This window comes from Lagenorhynchus albirostris, chromosome 1 (assembly GCF_949774975.1).
Source record: "Lagenorhynchus albirostris chromosome 1, mLagAlb1.1, whole genome shotgun sequence".
Lineage (NCBI taxonomy): Eukaryota > Metazoa > Chordata > Mammalia > Artiodactyla > Delphinidae > Lagenorhynchus > Lagenorhynchus albirostris.
In genome coordinates, this window is record NC_083095.1 from 186046193 (window position 1) to 186065051 (window position 18859).

An 18859-nucleotide genomic window follows, 5' to 3' on the forward strand; every position below is an offset into this window, starting at 1 on the left:
AGAAACGGCAACAACAATTGGAAAAGAAAAACAGTTTCTTTTTTTTTAAGGGTGAGAAATCATTGTTCATAAGCATTGCTCTAACAATTATACATAAAAAGTAATTTTTAAAAGAGGCCCTTACATCTGAGTCATGCAGGTCATTTTCTTTCCTTTTATTCCTTTCAATTATTTAGTGTGTTATATCAAATAATTTTAATTAGATTCAATTAGGTAAGTAAAATTCTCTCCCCTGAGAATATATAAATTCAGTTTTTTGGCACTGCCTCAGGTAAGCAAAATATGTACATCTTCCATGCTGTGCAATTTAGTAGACACGGTCTTTTGAACCTTAGCAATAAAAAGAAAATGTGATTTCTGTTTATTTTAAGGCCACAGTAATGCCTGTTTTTTTTTTTTTTCTATACATCTGCAAACACACCCCTTCCCAGGAGAGGGAGTGACAACTCCAGACTAGAAAATAAAAACTTTCCTTTCAACTTAGAGCCCCACCTTCCTTATCCTGCATCCTTAACTTTTAGTGGGGGGTGGGGGGGGGAGAAAAAGTAAAATTTCAGACACTGATGAAATTTACAGTATTTGCAAAACCATGGAAGCTTTGCCGCCCACATTCTTATTAAATATCTGTTTTTAATTTGTGAAGGGATAACGTGAAATTAACATTAACACTAATGTGAACTCTAATCAGTCAATTACACCTAAGAGAGAAAAACACAGATTCTTGTGATCTTTTTAGAAGCACATTTCTTTACTGAGTTTTTGAGATTTTCATTTAAAAACGAAGCAAGGGGCTTCCCTGGTGGCGCAGTGGTTGAGAGTCCGCCTGCCGATTCAGGGGACACGGGTTCGTGCCCCGGTCCGGGAAGATCCCACATGCCGCGGAGCGGCTGGGCCCGTGAGCCATGGCCGCTGAGCCTGCGCGTCCAGAGCCTGTGCTCCGCAACGGGAGAGGCCACAACAGTGAGAGGCCCGCGTACCGCAAAAAAGGAAGAAAAAGCAAAAATGAAGCAAGACTGTTGCTTTTCAGCCTGTGTATTTCTTTTTTTTTTCTCATATAACCATTTTTAATACATAACAAGCAAAGGAAGCAGAGGAGATTATCAAAGGGCATTAAACACTTCTCTAAATGCATTACAGAATGTTTTTCAAATCCAGTTCCTTAAACAACTCTCTTCTCTGTGTAGCAAGCAGCTTTCACTGTTTTAACCATTATTCCATGTGTCTTTATTTTTTATTTTATTTTTTTTAACATCTTTATTGGAGTATAATTGCTTTACAATGGTGTGTTAGTTCCTGCTTTATAACAAAGTGAATCAGTTATACATATACATATGTCCCCATATCTCTCCCCTCTTGGATCTCCCTCCCTCCCACCCTCCCTATCCCACCCCTCTAGGTGGTCACAAAGCCCCGAGCTGATCTCCCTGTGCTATGCGGCTGCTTCCCACTAGCTATCTGTTTTACGTTTGGTAGTGTATATATGTCCATGCCTCTCTCTCGCTTTGTCCCAGCTTACCCTTCCCCCTCCCCGTATCCTCAAGTCCATTCTCTAGTAGGTATGCATCTTTATTCCCATCTTGCCCCTAGGTTCTTCATGATTTCTTTACTATTTAATAAATTGCCGTATGTATAGATTACTTTATTAAAAATAAAGAGCAAACAAAAAAATTTAAAGTTGCCAAAACAGGCCAGGTATATACCTAAAGGTTCTTTTGTTGATGGTGGTTATTGGGGGTGGAAGTGGGAATGAGAGGCAGGGGGTAAAAAAAAATCAAACAGATAAAATAAATTTTAGAAGCTATAAGATCAAAAGAATTTACCTTATAAAAGTCCAGACTAAATCCTGCTTGGCAGTAACCCTGACCTTCAGGATCAGCATTGCCTGGAATGATCAAAAGGTACAAATGTTATAACATCATTATCCCCGAGATATATTTTAATAACCAGTTCAGGATACACTGTTGTTTTATCTATAGACTTCTAAATTTAAAATGATCAATATGTGTTCTATATTTATTTTTAAAATTTATTCCAAGTAATTTCTTAAATACATTGCAATCTGTTTTCTTGTCCCAAAAGGCACTGTGATTCTACAGTAAGAGCAATAGGAATAACGTTCCTTGGACTTACGATACTGGGTTTTATAACTCATGTTTATTTGAAGAAATAAAACCTCCATCTCCCAACTATGTTCCAAGTTCCCCAACTGGCAATAATGTGTTTCTGCGGTGCCCACGTGTTCTGAGTAAAGCAATGCCTTGAGAAAGAGAGAGCTAAATTTAGTCACCTGGGTGGACACTTTCTGCTGGGGTCACCGATAAGAGTTTCAATTTCCTGATCTCTCACCGGAAATTAACTTCAAATTCTTCTATTATCATTACGTAAATTAGGACCTGGCATTTCTGATCACACTGCATCTCACAGGGACTCTAGTGTTCACAAAAGAGAAAACTCTCTAGAAATGGCTTATTTTATACTCTCTGCAATGTAATTCACTAGCTGAATGTCCAATAGGACTTTTTTATAATACAGTTTTTTTTTGTTTTTTTTTTTTTGCGGTACGCGGGCCTCTCACTGTTGTGGCCTCTCCCGTTGCGGAGCACAGTCTCCAGACGTGCAGGCTCAGTGGCCATGGCTCACGGGCCCAGCCGCTCCGCGGCATGTGGGATCTTCCCGGACCGGGGCACGAACCCGTGTCCCCTGCATCGGCAGGTGGACTCCCAACCACTGCGCCACCAGGGAAGCCCTATACAGTTTTTTAAACCATAGGCAGGTCAACCTGTGGATTCCCAGGATATTAGGATCCTGGGACATTAGGATGAGGAATGTACTACTTGTCACTTGTACTTTAAAAGTATCACTCCTAAAGTGCTTAAATTAAAACCAAAATATAGTTCAGTAGAGGGAATCTCAGTCATTATACAGTTAGATGCAAACATGCAAATAATCACTCCTTTCTTATCAAGGATACTCCTGAATGGAAACTAAAATAAGAGGCAGGAAAGGAAAAGCACATCATCCCAGGAAAAATTTATAGGCTGGACATGTGCCTGTTCCAGAAGCTTTTTGAAATGGATCAGGCCTTTCCAGCTTTTCCTAGAATGCCTTCTGTTTTTTTTTTCTTTGGTTAGTACTTAGCTAATTTTAGCACTGTCATCAGCCATTCTTTCCAGATGTTCCCTTTATATTTTAAAATACTTTTCTACTTCATATACTGTATTTTTTTGATGATCTGTTTTTAATTCAAATGTCGATGCTTTGTGTGTGTTTTTTTTCAGCTAAGTTTTTTTTTTTACAGCTTTACTGAGGTATACTTAATATACCAAAAAAATGCACATCTTACTGTGTACGTTTTGATGAGTTTAGACATATGCCTCATACCATGATACCACCACCACGATCATGGGAATAAACATATTCATCACCTCCAAAAGATTTCTTGTGTTCCCCACCCTCAATCAAATTTGCTTTTTTGTTTGTTTTTTTGTGGTGAAAACACTTAACATGAGATCTACCCTCTTAACAAATGTTTAGTGCACAGTACCTTATATTTTATTTTGTAGCTGTATTTTGTGGTTTATAATTATGAATGCTACAAAGTTCCTTAAAGTCTCAAATGTCCAGGTACCATTTTTCTAGAAGTTCATGCCTGTAAATAGCTGTATGCAACAAGAAATATATATGAACACAAGATATATGATTATGTGAACATAGATGTGTTGACTGTATTTCAGAAATGTATTTTAATGCATAAATCTTTTTTATAAATCCTTTTGAAAATCGACTCTGACTTTTTCAATATTGTAAATTATTCAGAAAGGAAGAAACAGGACCATTCTTTGAAATCATTTTGCTGCAAAACAGGAAACTGAAAAAATTCAGAGAAAACAGTAATTTTTCATAAAATTCATCGAGAAAGCAACCAACTTCAAATGTTGAAGTGGTGCTTATAATAGAAATGGGAGGTTATTTCCTTTGCAAAGTAAGTTTTTCTCTTACAATTATAGTTTATGAGAGCTGAAGGAATCTTTCTTCCTAGAACTTCAGAGCATCTGTGAACTTTACAATTATGCCCTGTAGAGTAAACTCAGGAATCCAGGGAATCACGCTATCATGTGTTGGCTTCCCAAGGAGAATGGAAAGGTGTGTGTAAACCATTGCCATCTAAATTATGAGTGACTGTAAGAGCTACAGGCATGTCATTAATATGAATGAGCAGACTACCACCCAAATTGCTCAAAGTGTCAGTGAAGGGGCTTTGTGGTGTGACATGAACATGAGAGGCTTCTTGAAATTCTCTTTTGAAAGTAATATCCCTGTTCTGTGATATTGACCATACGCTCATGAACAAGGTGGCTTTGTGTTTATGAACTGTGAACTCCTTAGGGAACACAGGAAGCCGGCTCCTTGGGTGCATTTGAGAAGGAAGTACTTCCAGTAAGAGAGAGACCAGGAGGATGTGACACTGGAGTTGTGTACTAGACTGAACAGAATTCCTGGCCATTTGTTTGGCTGTTCTGCAGCTCGACATAAACTTCACCTTTACCTGTGTCAAGCTATTCTTTTATTTAGGAAAGTAAACGCTAAATAAATTCGCAACATAATATACCCATGTAACTCAAAATGAGAGCATACTATACTTTAAAGTTTTAGATAATGGTTCAAACTCACCCTGCAACTCTTATCCACAAGTCTAGATGGCTTATGCTGTATTTTAATCTGAGCTCTCCCATCACATGGGCAGTCAGATAAAAAGGCAGAACAAGAAGCAGTGACATGGTTTCTAAACAATCATCCTTGATGTTAGCTGGAAGAGGATATATCATCAAGGTAAGAGGCATGTGAAGGACGGGCTCCTCATTTCAGCTACAGTAGTTTACTGCTGTGGGGAGGTACCTCTAGCAAATCATAAGAAATGTGATATGGATAGGTGTAAAAATTGATGAAACAAGTTCAGTTTTGAATCTCTGCTCTACCATAAATTTTATGAATAAATTCAGGATTTATTTATTGCTCTACCTGACTTTTTTTTTTTTTGCCATGATACACGGCTTGCGGGATCTTAGTTCCCCAACCAGGGATCGAACCTGTGCCCCCTGCAGTGGAAGCGTAGAGCCCTAACCACTGGACTGCCAGGGTATTTCCTGACCTTTATCTTTAGCATAATAATAAGGACCTCTTACAGAACTCAGCGGCATGACCTTGAGTGGAACACGACACAAAATATCCCTCTTAATGGATGATGCCATGCTTGGGAAGCTCCTGCTTTCCTGCTCCAATAACTGCTAAGAGAAGCCCTTCCCGTCGTCCTGTCTGAAACAGCTCCTCTCCCCACGCAGGCACGTCGCTCCCTACTCTTTTGCCTTGCTATGTTTTTCTTTGTAGTACTTTTCACTACCTGCCATTATATTAGAAACTTATTTATTATTTAAACAAATTTTGTTGTTGAGATGTAATTGACATATTAGTCCAAGGTGTACAACACAATTTGATTTATGTATATACTGTGAAATAATTACCACAGTAAATGTAGTTAACATCTGTCACCACACATCGTTACAATCTTTTTTTCTTTTGGCTATGTTGGGTCTTCATTGCTACGCGCAGGCTTTGTCTAGTTGCGGCGAGCGGGGGCTACTCTTTGTTGTGGTGCGTGGGCTTCTCATTGCGGTGGCTTCTCTTGTGGCAGAGCACCGGCTCTAGGTGCACGGGCTTCACTAGTTGTGGCTCACGGGCTCTAGATCGCAGGCTCAGTAGTTGTGGCACGTGGGCTCAGTAGTTGTGGCTTGCGGGCTCTAGGGTGCAGGCTCAGTAGTTGTGGTGCACGGGCTTTGTTGCTCCGCGACATGTGGGATCTTCCCGGACCAGGGCTTGAACCCGTGTCTCCTGCATTGGCAGGCGGATTCTTATCCACTGCGCCACCACGGAAGCCCCGTTACAATCTTTTTAAAGCTCTTAAGATCTACTCTCACAGCAACGTTCAACTATACAATATCATATTACTAACTACAGTCACCATGCTGTACATTACATCCCCAGGATTTATCTTATAACTGGAAGCTTGTACGTTTTGACCACCTTCACCCGTTTAACCCACACCCACACACCCCACCACTAGCAACCACCAATCTGTATTCTTTTTCTGTGAGTTTGTGGGGTTTTTTTTTTTTAAGATTTTGCATATAAGTGAGATCATACAGAGTATTTTTCTTTGTCTGACTTATTCCATTTAGCATAATACCCTCAAGATCCATCCATGTTGTCATAAATGGCAAGACTTCATTCTTTTTTATGGCTAAATAATATTCCATTGTGTATATATCCATATCTCTATCTATTCCATATTTCCTTTATCCACTTATCCATTGATGGATCCTTTGGTTTTTCCATGACTTGGTTATTGTAAATTGTGCTGCAATGAACATGGGGGTGCAGATATCTTTTCAAGATAGTGATTTCAGTTCTTTTAGATAAATACCCAGAAGTGGAATTGCTGGATCTGAACTTATATATTTACGCATATGTTGTCTCTCTCCCGCCCTAGAATATGCTTATTGAAGACAGGGGTTTGCTTTTTCTTGTCCTGTGCTTTATTCCCTAAACATAGAATAATTAGTGCTCAGTGTGTTCAAAAAACACGTGTTGAATGAATGCATAACTGAGTCTTATTATCTATAAGGAACACCTCTTTTATTTATTTATATAAGTTTCTTTATTTATTTATTTTTTGGCTGTGTTGGGTCCTTGTTGCCGTGCACCTGCTTTGTCTAGTCGCAACGAGCAGGGGCTACTCTTCGTTGTGGTGCACGGGCTTCTCATTGTGGTGGCTTCTCTTGTTGCAGAGCACAGGCTCTAGGTGCACGGGCTTCGGTAGTTGCAGCATGCAGGCTCAGTAGTTGTGGCTTGCAGGCTTTAGAGCGCAGGCTCAGTAGTTGTGGCGCACGGGCTTAGTTGCTCCGCAGCATGTGGGATCTTCCCGGATCAGGGCTCAAACCCCTGTCCCCTGCACTGGCAGGTGGATTCTTAACCACTGCACCTCCAGGAAAAGTCCAGGAACACCTCTTTTAAAGCCATTTAAGGGACTTCCCTGGTGGTGCGGTGCTTAAGAATCCACCTGCCAGTGCAGGGGACACGGGTTTGATCTGTGAGAACTCAGTGAGAACACAGGCTAGATGGAGAACTCATATCCACTGTGCCCTTGGATCCAATCATGCTAATTAACACCATTCCTACAATTAACAAGTGGACAGTTAGCATTTTTCAAATGCAGTGTGAATTTTGAGTAGAGATGGAGAGTTTAAGGCCTAAAATAAGGAACCAATCAATTTGACTGCAGAATATCTAAAAACAGAAAATTTCTAAAACACGGAAGACGATCAGCAGAATTCCGTGTCTTGGTCCTCACATTACAGTAAGGCGTCCTGTAAGACCGTCCATCATCTTTACCCCCACTGCTTTTTCCTTACCAATGGTGTTCTGGGGTTACCTGCACTGTCTATAGCAGAAAAGCTCGAGCTAAATTTCAGTTCCAAGAATAAAAATAACTTACTGTTCCGACAAGGAGAGTACTCAGCATACGCACTGAAATTCTGAATCGCTACATAGCAAGTGCCAACTGGGTCCTTCTCTGGCGTTGGTTTAAGAGTTCTCCAGTGATATAGCGGAGCACAGGCCTGGGAAACATCAAAGACAATAAAATTCTTTTTGATGTAGATTCCTCATACAGTGCTTTGGTTTGACTTGTTGATGAATGGACCTAAATTTGTAACAAACAATGCTAAATTATTAAGTGACTTAATTGGCCTCCAGTATGCTAATGAGTACCTCGGTAGTCAGAGTTAGTTAAATTTGCAAAGCCAGTATTTCAACATTAATGCATCGTAGAATTGGGACAAATTAAGCATATACAAAGGAATGAGATTTTTCCCCCATAGGATTTTAAATCAAATCAAAGTAGCCTAGCAAAAGTAAATATTTACTAAAGGCAAAGAACTCATATTTTCTTTTTTTTTTTAATTGGACTTACATAAAAGCAAATGAACATTTAAACAGCGAATGAATCAGTGTGATGTCTTAGAAAGAGAACTAGTTCCTTTCTTGGTTTAATTGTTGCTTAAAGAAAAACTACTTTCAAATCAAAGGATGCAGACAAGTTTGTAAACCTGTTTTGTGGATTTCCTCTGGTTTATCACTGAGGGTGTACCTGACGATTTTTTTAAAACAATGACTTACATTTGGACTGCTGCCCCCTTATCACAGTGGGTTTATTTTTCATTTGATAGTTTTTATTCATGACGAGACAAAAATTAATTTAAACAATGGTAAAAAAACATGATTCTTGGATTATGAAATATAAAAGAGGATATATGAAATCCTCTTTAAGTAAGTTAAATAATTAATTGTGCTAGGAACGAGACAGGCAATAAACATAAACAGGTAGAAAACACAGGCACCTTTCTGACTTCTGTTTTGCTAGCTCGAATCCTACGTAACTGTGTTTTACCTGAATATTCAACCACTCATTTCTAAGGATGCAGAATTAGAGACTTCTAGAATATGGAACCACTAGCCTCTCTCCTAATTTGATGACATCACACTTAAAACAATGCCAGAAAAAGAGGAGGCAGATCCTGATTTTAGTCTTTTCATGATTCCAAACATGTCCTCGGTGATCAGTCCAATGTGTAACGACTTCTAGATAATTTTACTAAGTAGCACCCTGCTTACTTGAGAATATAAGTTATCTTTACTAAAATAACTTAAGTTTTTTGGGTTTTTGTCTCTCTCTGTATTGTGAGGTCTTAGCCAATACTGAAAAGCTCTCTAACACATCTAAGTCCCCTTAACTTCGGGCGCTATGTGGTTAAGACATTTAACATAAGGTGGAATGGTGAAAAGTAGGAGTTTGGAAGGGAAAGCACTACCTATGTGGTTCAGTATAAGCCAACTCGCATCACCTTCCATATCACCATAGAACACTTTAATGCCATGAAAATTCTTTCCAGTGCTTGTCTGCTATCAGCCCTAAAAAAGTATCCTTTTTATACCTGCTCAGTTTCACACTGATGTGAAACATGATGATGTGATAATATTCAGGCTTTGACCCAAACACACATGATACCTGGATATTCAAAATCGATACTTCTGTTCACAGCAATTTGAAGTTCTAAGAATTGTCACACAGCGTAGAATTTAATTCTTTATGCTGCTAAGTTTCAGTGCTCAAGGAAAAAATTAACTTGAAAGGTACTTTATATTATCCTATTTCCTACCACATAATTTTGAAAGTGCAAGCATGCCCTCAAGTTAAGCATATTTATTATGAACATGGTGTGTTATTTTACGTTCAATAATTCTGAAGATTTCTACAAATATTGAATAAATGCACAATAATATAAGTTTTCAAGACTTAATCAAAATCAATATAGTACCAAAAGATTTTTTAACCCCAAATAGTTATTAGATGGAATTAGCTTTTCAATAGCTATTCACATACATTATAAATCACTAAAGGATTAAAAAGTTTTTACCAATCCTGGAATGTGAGAACTATATTAATGCAAATACAGTTCTACAGAGAGCCTATTGTAAATTCTGGATTTGTCACTGAAGAGGCCTATCTATGTTTTATATATTAGTTGTTTTATGTCAAAATTTCTGTGGGGCGTTAACCACAGACCAAGTAAAACAAGGCATTTCCTTTAGATACTTATTTTTATTAAATCATAATTCAAACACCTTTAAACAAATCCCCAAAGCAAAAGTTATTGCTTTATTTTGTAAGGAAATTAGAGCCAATAGTAAAAAAAAAAAATCCCCCAATAACAAAAAAGTTTCCAGATCAACTTATACAGTTATTTATTTCTCAGTAAACCAGACATGTGTTATCACTCGGAGCTACAGAGAAGAGAATCACAAAGTCATAGCATTTTAAAGCCAAAAGATCGCTATCTGTGAGTGAGAAATTTTTACTTTAAAAAGTATCAGTGTACTCAGAGAACCATGTCATTGGTAGTTATATTTTTAAAGAAAACTTTCCGATAGTTCTAAGGAGGATCAATGACATCACAGTAGATTAACTTTTAAAGAATCCTAACAGTAGTACTCCTGTTTCTCTGGTCACACTTTAGTCAGCCCTTTAAATCAATCTTAAGCAATGAAATATTTACCTTTTGAGGATTTAGCTTTTATTTTTCTATCTTCCTTATTTGTTTTTGAAATATTCGAAAAGATCTAACCAATTTTCTGGAAAACCAGCTTTACTTCCTGTAGCTTTAAGGACTAAAATAGATTCTTTAATTTGAAGCACTCAATTTTTTGGGGAATGCTGATAGCTCATCTTTGAAAATCCGACGTATTCTTCCATGAAGGGATTTTGGTAGATAGCAGTTGTGAAACATTGCAGTGTACATGTTATTGCAAAGCAGCCCCGCAGCACGCGGCTGATACTCACCACCACTTTCCCCTTATGAGCTTTCACTGTCGCTCCAAACCACTGATTCGATTTAAACTCTATAGGTTCCTTGGTTCCATTTACTCTGATCTTTCTGTTGTCTGACAGGGAGAACATGGGTTGTTAATAATTTGTAAAACGTGGCAGCCAGCTAAAATATGTGATAATAAATTTACCCATTAAAAACATTTTTTAAAATGTCATACACATGGGGGGTTCTTTTTGACTAAGTCTAAGCTAGACTTTTCACTTAGAAATATACCAATCAAATGAAAATACATACTTGGCTCATGACATTTCACAACTTAACTTTAAAAAAGCATTTTTTTTTTTTTTTTTTTGCAGTACGCGGGCCTCTCAGTGTTGTGGCCTCTCCCGTTGCGGAGCACAGGCTCCGGACACGCAGGCTCAGGGCCATGGCTCACGGGCCCAGCCACTCCGTGGCATGTGGGATCTTCCCGGACCGGGGTACAAACCTGTGTCCCCTGCATTGGCAGGTGGACTCCCAACCACTGCGCCACCAGGGAAGCCCTAAAAAAGCATTTTTTTTAATGACTTACATTTTCATGGATAACTACTTGTAAACTTGATGTAGACTCTGACAGTCTTTAATCTACACTTTTGTCATTGATTTGCCAGATGGAAGACCAAACATTTATAACTGCTCTAAGGAATTCCAAATCTTCTCTGATAGTGAAACTACTTGGAACCTCCATGCTCCAGGAAGCATAGCTTTCTCAGCATGGTTTAGCAGGAGTCTGCTTGAAGGACTCAAGTTCCTGGTTTTTAACTGGGTAACGTGTCCACGCAGTCACAGAAAATAACACCTCAACACGGTTTTATCCACACTTTGCAGATGTCAGCATGAGGGGGACCATCTGGGTAGAAATTCAACCCAATTACGACACACTTCAGGTCTTAATAAAAAGCAGATATCTTTTCTTTCACTCCTGATTCCCAATCGACATATTTCCCATGTGGTTCTAACCGCATGGTTCTAACTGAACTTCATCAGTAACAGCTAATGAATTTCAAAAGACATTTGTACCAGGGCAACTTATTTCTATGTGTTCTCTTTGGTATGCATTTTGTTTTTCCTCCTTGACTCTATAATAAATGCATTACAAATGAACTTTTAACTTCTATTAAGGGAGGCCAAAATATACACACAATTAATATTCACTTGAGTTTACATATGATTACAGACTTTTCAAGAGAGAATAAATTATATATACTTAGGTCTTAACCTAAAATTTACGCTTTGATATGTTAGTAGAAAATTACAGATTTCCTTCTTTAAAATCTTATGCTTTTGATGTTTCTGGACTTTTAAAAAAGAAAAAACAAGTTCTGGAAATCCTCACCCAAAATGCACACAACTGGCAAAGAACTGGAGCATCTTACAGATTAGAGCATAAAAATGAAAATATAAACATTTCTGTTTGCATCTAGGCAAGAAGATGGTAGACCTCAGAGAGAAAGGATCTTGTCACCATGCACTGGGTGATCTTGGGCAATTCATTTAATCTTCTGCAGTTTTAATTTCTTCTCTAAAATTAGGCTGAAAATACCTCCCCCTTTCCTCTTTCACAGGTGATCAAAGTCATAAAGATCACATAGGTAATGTGGTAGTGCTTTATAAGCTGAGAACATACTACAGAATCTTGCAGCAATACAACCCTTTAAAAATATCTCTTAATTAGAAACCTGGAAACTCAACCTAAGTACAAGAATTAGAAGGGACCTCACAGACACACAAGTCAGTGCTCCAAATTGGCCTTCTTCTGCTAGAGAAAACGATGTGACTCTACCTTTGTGGCGCCTAAGGCATCTTTTCTGCTATTATAAGGTTGAACTGTGTAATAACTTGATTGAAAGTGTAAGTTGTGGGTTACTTTACAGCAACAAATTTCTTTGAGACCAAGAACACAAATGAACGGACGTCACTAATTCCATCCCTAATCCAAGGATTACAATAGAGAATAATCCCACTGTCCCAAGTCTCTCTTTACTGAAATGAGTTGTGATCTAGGTGTATCCTCCTTACCTTGACCTTTGAGGTGGACAAGTCATCTTTTTTTTTTTTTTTTTTTGGACACACCACATGGCTTGCGGGGTCTTCCTTCCCCAATCAGGGATCGAACCCATGACCCTGCAGTGGAAGCACAGCGTCCTAACCACTGGACCACCAAGGAATTCCCAAGTCACCTTTTAAAAATTCTGTTTTATTGGGCTTCCCTGGTGGCGCAGTGGTTGAGAGTCCGCCTGCCAATGTAGGCGACGCAGGTTCGTGCCCCGGTCCGGGAAGATCCCACATGCCGCGGAGCGGCTGAGCTCGTGAGCCATGGCCGCACAGCCTGCGCATCCGGAGCCTGTGCTCCGCAACGGGAGAGGCCACAGCAGTGAGAGGCCCGCGTACCGAAAAACAAACGAACAAACAAAAATTCTGTTTTATTATTTTTATAAATTCACTGATGTAAATCTAATATTACAATGTCATAAAATTCAAATGAGTAACATATATTTGGGTTGATTGTGAAAGTGACCTTTCCCTAATTTCTCACCTTCCTTTTCTGAACAAGATTCTTTCATGCCAAACAACCCAACACAGGGCTTAGTACTATGCACACTGGTGCTCGATGAACCTTTGATGCACAGGGGATGTTTTTGATTCGATTTGACCTGATCTTTCCTGAAAACAACCTCCTGTAAAAACTCAGCACAATTTCTGTCCTTTTAAGCTCTCCTTGGTATGGCAAAGGGCTGAGAAGCTGGAACCTACATTTTCCAGACCCTCTTACAAATAGGATTCTGGTTGAATGAGAGGCTCATGGAGAGATCTGGAAAGAGGAGGAGATGGAGAAGCCATTATTTTCTGGCAGCAATTATAAGCATGTATGGGGGCATCAGTAGCTGCAGGTGGGATGTTCTTCCTGCAGCTCTCAAGTATCCTTTGACAGTCATGCCTTTCTGGTGCTTCAGGCCACTGAGATCAAGTCCTGAACTTCCAGATTTCTTGATCTGCAGGCAGTGACCTTCCTAACTTTCACATACCCAGTCTTTCCAATAATCATATAAACCTCTCAGTCCTAATTATAATACTCAAAGTGGTTTCTGTTTCCTGACCGAACTCCCGTGATATGGAGCAATGCATTTAGGATAGGACCACACGTCTTCTGGAACAGAAGGAAGGCACTGTGCATTGTCGACCCCAGAGAATTCTTGGAAGGGCCAGTGGTTCTGGGAGATGGTGGAGACCATTAGTTACTAAAGCAATTCTCTCCTTGGCATATCCCAAACTATGCCAAAAGCTAGGAAGAAGTTTTGTAGTGACTGCACGTGAGGTAAAGCTTCCCAAGTGCCGAAAGACTATTAACAAAGTTAATAACTATAATCCAGGTGAATTTTTTTCAAGGGAAGAATCAGTATATTTAATACGTAAAAGGGTTCCCAAATCAATGAGAAAAAGACTAAAATTCAATAGAAAAAGTTCTAAGGACCTAAATAGGCGTTGCAGGGAAGAAGAAATCAAATATCTCATAAATTCATGCAGAGATCCTGAACCTCAAAACCATAATGACTTAAGACTTGTCACCTAGCAGTTTGGCAAAAAATATTAATAATCTCTGTTTTCAAGATAATAGCTCAATGCAGCATTTTGGAAGGGCGATTTACAACATATATCAAATTTTTAAATGTACATTTTTTTGAACAAGGAATTCAACTTCTAGGATTTTGTTCAATAGAAATAATTACACAAATGCTTTAAGATGCAGTGTGAAGATATTTGCTGTCCTGGATGTGATAGCAAAACTGAAACATCTTAAATGTTCATAAATAAGGGATTTGAGAAGACATTCCTGTTATCTGTAAAATAGAGTACTATTCAACTATTAAAACATATATTGGGAGTTTGGGGTTGACATATATACACTGCTGTCTTTGAAAGAAATAATCAACAGGGACCTACTGTATAGCACAGGGAACTCTGCTCAATATTCTGTAATAACCTAAATGGGGAAAGAATTTGAAAAATAATAGATACATGTATATGTAGAACTGAATCACTGTGCTATACACCTGAAACTAACACAACATTGTAAATCAACTATACTCCAATATAAAATAAAAGTTAAAATACATATGACAGACTTAGATGCATTGATATAGAATACTGTCTACAAAATATATTTTTCTGTTTTACCGTTTCTGAGACTTTAAAAAAAGTATAGAAAGGTACGAGGACTTCATATAACAAACACTTGTATTCCCACCAGGCAGAACTGACAACTGTTAAGTTTTTTCACATTTGCGAACATCACAGTACCCTTCGACATCTATCTCTCCAGTTCCATCCCCTCCTCATCCATAGGTGGTCACCATCATGAATGTGATGTGTATACTCCCGGCCATTTAAAAAATAATGTCCATGAATAATATAGAACAGAGGTCTGCAGATATTTTCTATAAAGGACTGATAATAAATATTTCAGGCTTTGCATTCTCTATGGTCTGTCGAAACTACTCATCTCTGCCCTTGTAGCAAGAGCAGCCATAGACAATATGTTTTTTAAAATGGGCTTGGCTGTGTTCCAATAAAACTTTACTTATGGACAATGAAATTTGAATTTCATATAATTTTCATGCATCATTTAAATATTATTCTTTAAAAAAAATTTCCAATCATTGCAAAATATAAAAACTACTCTCAGCTTATAGGCGTACACAAACAGGTGGTGGGTCAGATTTTGCTGTAGTTTTGTCAACGATTTACTATTGAGTATTCTTTGTGTGTGCTTTTTTTAAAAAAATTTTTATAATTAATTTATTTTTATTTTTTATTTATTTTATTTTTGGCTGCATTGGGTCTTCGTTGCTGTGGGCGGGCTTAATCTAGTTGCTGCGAGCGGGGGCTACTCTTCGTTGCGGTGCGTGGGCTTCTCACTGAGGTGGCTCCTCTTGTTGCGAACCACGGGCTCTAGACGCGCAGGCTCAGTAGTTGTGGCTCGTGGGCTGTAGAGCGCAGGCTCGGTAGGTGTGGCACGTGGCCTTAGTTGCTCCGCAGCATGTGGGATCTTCTTGCACCAGGGCTCAAACCCATGTCTCCTGCATTGGCTGGAGGGTTCTTAACCACTGTGCCACCAGGGAAGTCCCTGTGTGCTCTTTTAAACTGAATAAAAGTGGTATTATACGATCTGTATGGACAGCGTGTACCTGTGTTTAACATTCAATTTTATGTTTTTGGGAAATAACCTATGTTTTGATAATTAGATAGATAATAGATCCAATTCATTCTTTTAAACTCCTGTAAGTATTGTATCTCATTAGATAGCCATCTGCATTTTATTTATCCATTCCATTTACACATGAACATTTAGGTTTCTCAGTTTTTCTACTACAACAAACATGTGCCCTGAGTACCCTTACACTCATCTTCATCTGCAGATGGAGAAGTGTTTCTCTCTGGCACCAGACTAGAAATGACGTTGCTGGGCAGCTATGCCAATCCACCTCCAAGGTAGCCCCAATTTCCACGCACACTCACAGGGCACGAGAGAGACACCATCAGCTCTTGGCATCGTAGAGCTGTTAAATTTCTGCGAACCTGGACGACTATGAAATGGTCCTTCATTTGGTCTTGTTTTCATGTACATTTCCCTGATAATTAGTAGAGTCAATCATCTTTTTATGCTTATGGACCATATACTTTTTTCTTCTGTGAATTGCTAGCTCATCTCCTTTGTTCATTGCCTTGTTTGGTTATTAGTCTTATTGATTAGAAGAATTCAGTGTATATTCTGAGTCCTTTTTTTTTTTTTTCCCGCGGTACGCGGGCCTCTCACTGCTGTGGCCTCTCCCGTTGCGGAGCACAGGCTCCGGATGCGCAGGCTCAGCGGCCACGGCTCACGGGCCCAGCCGCTCCGCAGCATGTGGGATCTTCCCAGACCGGGGCACGAACTCGTGTCCCCTGCATCGGCAGGCGGACCCTCAACCACTGCGCCGCCAGGGAAGCCCCTGAGTACTGATTCTTTTCCCCACATATATGTTGTCAATATCACCTTCCAATTTTTGCTAGTCTTTTAACTTTACGAGTATTGTCGTCCATCTGGAATGTTTTTATATTGGACGTGGCGTGGGCGTCTTACTTATTTTCAATACGAAAGGCCAGTCGTCTCAACACCACTTACTGGACAATCCATCTTTTTCTTTGTTCCTTGGAGAGTTGTCATTCCACCTCTGCACTGGTACCTCCTGATGCAACTGGAAGGGTCCAGCATGATCTGGCCCCTACCATCTCCTCCTGCTTTCCCAGCTCATTAAGCTTCAGACAACCACCTTTCTTTTTTTTTTTTTTAAGTCTTTATTGAATTTGTTACAATATTGCTTCCGTTTTATGTTTTGCTTTTTCGGCCCTGAGGCATGTGGGATCTTCGCTCCCCAACCACGGATTGAACCCACACCCCATGCATTGGAAGGCGAAGTCTTAACCGCTGGACGGCCAGGAAGGTCCCTACACCGCCCTTCTTGAACACGCCCAGCCTTTTCTGTCTCCTCATTGCACATACTCTTCCCACAGTTTTCTGCATGGCTCCCTCCTTCCTGTCACTCAGGGTTTAGCTCAAATGCCACTTCCTCTGAGACCCCCTTCCCTGAGCAGCTAGTTCACCCTACCCTAAGTCATTCTCTCCCGTTACCCTTTAGACTTTTCTTCATAGCACTTACCATTAATTGAGATGATCTTATTTCTTAGTTTGCCTGTTTACTGACTATCCATTCCCTTCCAAATATACATGAATCCCATGAACAGAGACGTTCTCTGCTTCACTGCTGTGTTCCCCACTTCTAGAACAATGCCTGACACATAGTGAGTCCTCTGTAAGAGTTTATGAATGAATGACCAAACTCCCATCTATTCATTCAGAAGCTTGTCTAGGATATTGTTCAGTATGATCCTTTAAATTCAAAATGTTCTGTGTATGGGTGTGTGAACATATAGACACTGAACTGTTTGTGACGGTTCTCTCGAAGGCAGGGAGTGTACCTGCTGTAGTGGCTTTTTATACTTTAATTGTATATATTTCTGTGTTGTTTGAGTTTTTACAGTGAACGTTATTACGTCTATGATCTGAAAAAAGAAAACCTAGAGATAAAATCAAGACATCTGTAGGTCAACCTGAGAAATCTCGATGGGTGGTAGCAATAAAATTGATTTGGCCTGTCCGACATTTCTGGGCTTTGAAGCCATCTCTCTTAATTGGTAGCTTTGGTCTCTGGGCAATCAGTGGGTGGCAAACCTACTAACATTCTGCTTTTTCACGGGAATATTCATTTCTGAGCAGGAGTGAGTGAGGGAATGTAGAATATGGTGCACATATGGGCTACAAGCAGATTTCACTGAGTAGAATGGGAGGAATTACAAGAAGTGGGGGTAGATCACCATGGGTGAGAGAGAAGAGCTGAGATTGACACAGGTGCAGCAAACATTTTGGCAGATGGGGGTTTCTGAAAAACTATAAAGTCCTCAGCCTTGTCCTGGAAAACAGTAAGTTTCCCTGTAATCTTCAGTCATTACTTCAAGTGCTTCACCCTAGAGATTTTTTTAAAGCTGTCGCAGGAGCTGTCCAGACATTTTTAATCAGGAAAAGGGGAAAGGAAATCTTTAAATGTTTATTTATAATCTTTTCCTTCATCAGTGGATGCTGTAAGTGTTTCATTCAAATTGAAACTATGTATCTGAGAACAAGGAATACTCCTATGTAAAATTTAAAATAAAATATCGGTAGCCAGAGAACTCCTTGTCTAAAAGAAACAAATCCAAGAAAAGAATCTGGGTCAATTTTTATGTCCTAGAAAATTAAACTTCCAAATGTATGCCTCCCAATATTCCAAAACCACAATTAAAAACCATGAAAGAATACCTCTGTAGCCTTCATACTCTTGATGATCTTACTGGGAATTTTCAAGTGTTTAAGGAAATATCACACTAATTCATTTTTTCATATAACGTTCAAAAAACGTGTTACTCTTTTTTCCCCCAGTTATACTGAGATATAATTGACATACAGCACAGTGTAAGTTTAAAGTGCACAGCATAATGATTTGACTTACATATATTGTGAAATGGTCACCAGAGTAAGTTAAGTTAATACCTATCATCTCACATAGACACACACACACAAAAAGAAAAAATGTGTTCCTGATGATGAGAACTCTTAGGATTGAGTCTCTTAACAACTTTCATATATACTGTACATATATATGTGTGTGTGTGTGTTTATGTGTATACATGCATTATTTTATATACGTTAACTATAGTCATCATGGTGTATATTACATCCCTAGTACTTATTTATCTAATAGCTGGAAGTTTTTACCTTTTGACTCCCTTCTCCCCATCCCCCAGCT

At 39.1% G+C, this 18859-nt stretch overlaps 1 protein-coding gene across 1 annotated transcript in view; it reads right to left on the minus strand.

Moving 5' to 3' along the window:
- The window catches only part of ITGA8 (integrin subunit alpha 8), a 181171-nt gene that overhangs the window by 144645 nt on the left and 17667 nt on the right, over window positions 1-18859 (minus strand). Inside the window, exons 3-5 of the mRNA XM_060162498.1 lie at window positions 10454-10554; window positions 7550-7673; window positions 1821-1882 (exon numbers count right to left, since the gene is read on the minus strand). Coding sequence (XP_060018481.1) covers window positions 1821-1882; window positions 7550-7673; window positions 10454-10554 — 287 coding nt within the window. The remainder of the gene's footprint in view (window positions 1-1820; window positions 1883-7549; window positions 7674-10453; window positions 10555-18859) is intronic.